General features: G+C 38.7%; 1 protein-coding gene across 1 annotated transcript in view; it reads left to right on the forward strand.

Annotated features, from left to right (window-relative positions):
• Nucleotides 1-804: 804 nt before the first annotated feature.
• Nucleotides 805-4,756, forward strand: part of HHAT (hedgehog acyltransferase) — a gene marked incomplete at its 3' end in the record, with an annotated part of 58,519 nt that continues 54,567 nt past the window's right edge. Inside the window, exon 1 of the mRNA XM_015814788.1 lies at nt 805-954. Within this exon, the coding sequence (XP_015670274.1) occupies nt 846-954 (109 nt within the window). The remainder of the gene's footprint in view (nt 955-4,756) is intronic.

A 4,756-nucleotide genomic window follows, 5' to 3' on the forward strand; every position in this document is an offset into this window, starting at 1 on the left:
ATATTTTTTTCACTCAGAAATTTCATCTTTCTTGAGAGCCTAGTGGCAAAGGCACTAAACTAAAAACCAGGAGACTGTGAGTTCTAGTCCCACCTCAGGCATGTAAGCTAGTTGGGTGACTTTGGATCACTTACTCTCTCTCAGCCCACACCAGGCAACAAGTCAGCCAATCAATTTCTGTTCCAAGCAATGGATCAACACTCCCCTCCCCCAAAAAGTGGACCCTGCACTTTCAGGAAAATGTTAGAAAGAAAAAATAATAATACATTTCCTCTGTCTTCACTGGGGGAAATAATTTCTTAGCTGTATTTCAGAAACAAGCTGCCCTATATCTAATCAGACCATGATTCTACCTTCTTCATTAATTGTTTCATGTTGATTTCCACCATTCCAGAAAGTTCTAGGAAAGATCACGTTTTGCTTCTACTTTATGCATTTCAGGAATGAAAAAAGCTGAAGAAAGTTTTGGAGGAGGGAGCCTGATTTTGGCCTGGGATTTAGGTTGAAAAACAAAGTCTTTACTTATTTACTTATATTTTGTAGATATTTTGTCTATCTAGCTATCATCTGTCTGTGTTAATAGATGCATATGGCTTCTATTTGCAATATCTCTTCTTATATTCTTAGGGACCCAAACTGTAAGTCTAAGCTCTTCCTCTTCCATCTTCCGTTGTCTGCAAAATGAAGAAAAGGAGAAAAAGTTTCCAAAAATGAAATTCGAAATTCTTCCTTTCTGTGGTCCTGTCTGACATTTCTATGTGGGACTAACTAAATACTAAAAATACTATCTCATTATTTTTAGGTGTATTGCTAGGATGTCCTCCTAAGTGTTGAGAAGCCTAAAAATGTTCTTCCAATCGGAGACTTTGCCTAGATGGGAATTGTATCTTTACTTATTTCTTTCTTTTGGCTCCCATTTTTATTCTTTCTATGAAGTCTTCCAAGCTTCTCAAGGTAAGTCTCAACTTCATGCCCATTATCTTTAGGTATTATTTTTTTCTTTTTGTATTTCCCAGTAAATTGAAATAAAAAATAGAAAATATGTAGCTGCTTTCCTACAGTCCCAAGCAGAGTGTTGCATTGAATCATTTTGCTTGTGTGCATGTTTTTTAGAATAGCGAGTAGATGTAAGATTCTTTGTAATTCATACAACAGCAAAGGAAAGCAACATAAAATAATCTGTATAAAAATAAATGGATTTGTGATTAATGTGTAGGCTAGCATATCTGGTGCCAAGATATCTTTTTTCATGCTTTGTTTCATTCAGTTGAATATGTGCCATCAAGTTGTCTTCATTCTTAGCAGCTATATATCCGGGAAAATGTCATCTATTGTGGTGCTCATTGGCAACAGTGAGGTGCAAAAATATGTGAGGTCCTGGAAGCCAATTTACATAATGAATCTAGAACTTATGTATTAACTTTCTCTAAAAAGACTAAAAATTGAAAACTTTTTAAAATATTGCTTGTGCAGTAACTTCTACTTGCTATATAGTACATTTCCCCCAAATTGAGTTTTAACTCTCCAGCTAACATGCCTGTTTCTGAAACTTCCAGAAATTGGTTCACATTGGAGATCACCCACTTTGAAAAGGTTTAGATAACATAAGAAGTATCTGCCATGGCATCATATAATTCACAATATACCTAGCTATTTCAATAACATCTGCACTACTGGAAGATCCTCTTTGCATAACCTGTGATAGGTTTGAATAGCTGCATGCTGTAAATTTTACTTTTACCCAGAGCCCTTTTCCTGGAATGGAAGAGACCCAGAGATCATATTTCAAAACAGATTTGTTGAAAATGCTATGTAATTTTCTGCCAATTTTCAGTGAAAAATCAAGAAAAGTGTGCTTGGATTGGCTCAATGCACCTAAAACACTTGTTCCCTCAGTTGAGAAAATAGAAAGAAGTAGAAAATTCTTTCTCCAGACAGCGGTCACTATGCCAGGGGTTTCAAGCTTGGCAACTTTAAGACTTGTGGACTTCATCTCCCAGAATTCCTCAGCCAGTTGTCTGAGGAATTCTGGGAGATAAAGTCCACAAGTCTTAAAGTTGCCAAGTTTGGAGACCCCTGCACTATGCTACTGCCCTGTGCCTTAAGGCTCTTGGTTGCTATAGAACAGGGGTGTCAAACTCAATTTCATTGAGGGCCGCATCAGCATTGCGGTTGCCCTTGGGGGGCTGGGTGGATGTGGCCAGGGTGGGTGCGGCCTACTGGGTGGGCGTGGATGGAGTGGGTGTGGCCTACTTGGTGGCTGTGGCCAGCTCTATATCATTTGTATCAAGGGTGCCTGTGGGGGCCTGGGCAGGACTGGACAGATCTGAGGGTCTCTGGCAGAAGGGGGGTGGAACCAGGGCAAGTGCCAAGGCATGGTCCACTGGAGGAGCCGCACTGTTCCTCTCAGGCCATGCAGGGGGGGGCTGGATGGTGGTACGGGCTGCCCAGAGCCCTGGGCAGCAGAGATCAAAAACGCCCAGCCTGCAGCACCAAGCCCAGCCCCACTTCCCCAAGGGGGCGCGCAGCTGCACTTACCTCCTCCTCAAGGCTGCTGTGGCTGTGCTTGCTCTCCTTAGCCAGATTGCTCATGATGGGTACGAGGGCAAAGTCAGAGGGAGGCCCATTCCCTCTCCATGGGAGGGCCCAGGCAGCGGGGGCCGTTCCCTCACTGTTTCCGGGATGGCTTCACGGGCCACATGAAACCACTTTGTAGGCCGCATCCGGCCCCCGGGCCTTGTGTTTGACATGTCTGCTATAGAACAAGATAAAAATTTGCATCCTTCTGATTAAGCACATATATTGTCACTTACCAATTCAATAACATGAGATATGCCAATTCTTTAATCTATATGTTTAATTTTCGCCTCTTTTGGGTGGCTTTTTTAGAGTTGGAATTAAGTGACTCAATGTGCCTGGAATAATCTTAGTTGTATTTGATATGTACACAAATAAATGTTATATGTATCTGATATATTATTGCTTAGGGTTTGGGCTGGTTACTCCAATCCACCTCACAAAATTGTGATAGTAGGGAAAATAGAAGGAGGGAGTGTTATGTATGCCACCCTGAAAAAAGCTATGGTAGTATCCAATAAATAGAATTGCTACTGTAAAGTAGTTCCTGCTATTCTTTATTTTTTCCACTAGGAGGAGATAGCATAACAGTTTTTAGAATGTTGAAATAATAACTAATGTATCCAAGTAATAAGGTGGTTTATATAAACAATTATCATTAGGATGTTAGATGTTTTAACCTCTAACATTTCAAATTATTTTGGTCTCCAGTTTTTGAACTGACACTCTATCTTTATGTATAGAAAACAAAATAAAGGCACTGATAAGAATATCCTTCATTATTTCAATATCCTTGTTTTTCAACTGAGAACTCAGTCATCACAAGAAATGTATAATTTGTGGGAACAGATTGAATCTAAGCCTGGTTTTGAGTAATCTGAAACTCCACATAAGTGTTCAACAATAATATTTTAGCATAAAGGATTCTATTATTGCTGCTGTTTTGAAAATGATCAGGTGTGGGCTTTGATAATAACAATGCAATTTTGTTCCATGATAGTTCATAATGTCAAATGGAAAGCTGAGCTTTCCAGAAGCTCAGTTCAAGAATGTTTGTACTAAATGGACAGTATAAGTAGCTTCTTGAAAAATATGCTTAGAAGACAGTAGAAAATACTAAAATAAACAGTCAATATGTGTAATAGTAGGATTTTGTCTCAGCAGCACAATGGAAAGGTGTTAAAATGGAAGAGACAAAATAGAATGAGAAGAGGCTAGTAATACAGAGCATTAACAGAACATGTTTCAGCAGAACATCTATGTGTTATTTGGATCAAAATACTAACTGTAATAGGAAACTTGAGTATCCCCTTGAAATATAGCACATTTGGAGAATGGTTTAATTTAGCAGATAGACATTAGTTGTTTCTTTCCTCGGCTTATTTAGGGTTGATGGTATCCATGAAATGTCATAAATGCCTATCTTTATGATTCATCAGATATTTATGCTCATTTTTCCCCACTGTTCTGTTTGTGAGGGCATTGCCTTCAAAACAAATCCTTCTGTATAACCTGTATGAGCATATCTGAGGTAGCAACAGAAACTATACAGAGAGGTTTTCAAAAAACATTTGTCCCAGTACTGCAGATTAGAAATATTAGATTTGACAGGAGAAAAATGATTTGGAAGATGGGTGGTGCCTGTGTACTATCTCTTGGCACTCATTAATCAAATGAGACTGCAGCTCTATAGACCTAGTGCAAAATCCAAATTTCTAGATTAGATACTAGGATGGGCACTCTTTAGTGTAATTATTTACATCCTGAGATAGACACAAGGAAGCATACTTAGTTTTGGGGGAGTTTTTTTCGTTCAAGCTTTATAGAGATCAGCCAACATCTACACACAGTTTAGAAAATTATCAGCAGTTTTGATGGAATTTGAAGGAAAGTCATCTCCCTCTCTGTCATACTGAATAAAAAAATTGATAGGTCAGTGTTTTGTAAGATGAAATGATCTTTTAGTCTTTATTTGACTTTATGTGCTTCTATCCCGCTCATTTTCCTGATGATGATTTAGTTCACTTAACACCCTGCTTGCAATTTTCTGTTAGGAATGGCTACCAGAGAAATGTACAATTAACAATTAAAGTCAGACAAAGAGACATGTAATTAGAGACACTGATGCCTAGTGATTGGTAATACGAACTTGATTTTCAGCTCTCTTCTCTGCTGGGTA

The sequence above is a fragment of the Protobothrops mucrosquamatus genome, unplaced genomic scaffold (genome assembly GCF_001527695.2).
Source record: "Protobothrops mucrosquamatus isolate PMUCROS unplaced genomic scaffold, P.Mucros_1.0 scaffold285, whole genome shotgun sequence".
Classification (NCBI taxonomy): Eukaryota; Metazoa; Chordata; class Lepidosauria; order Squamata; family Viperidae; genus Protobothrops; species Protobothrops mucrosquamatus.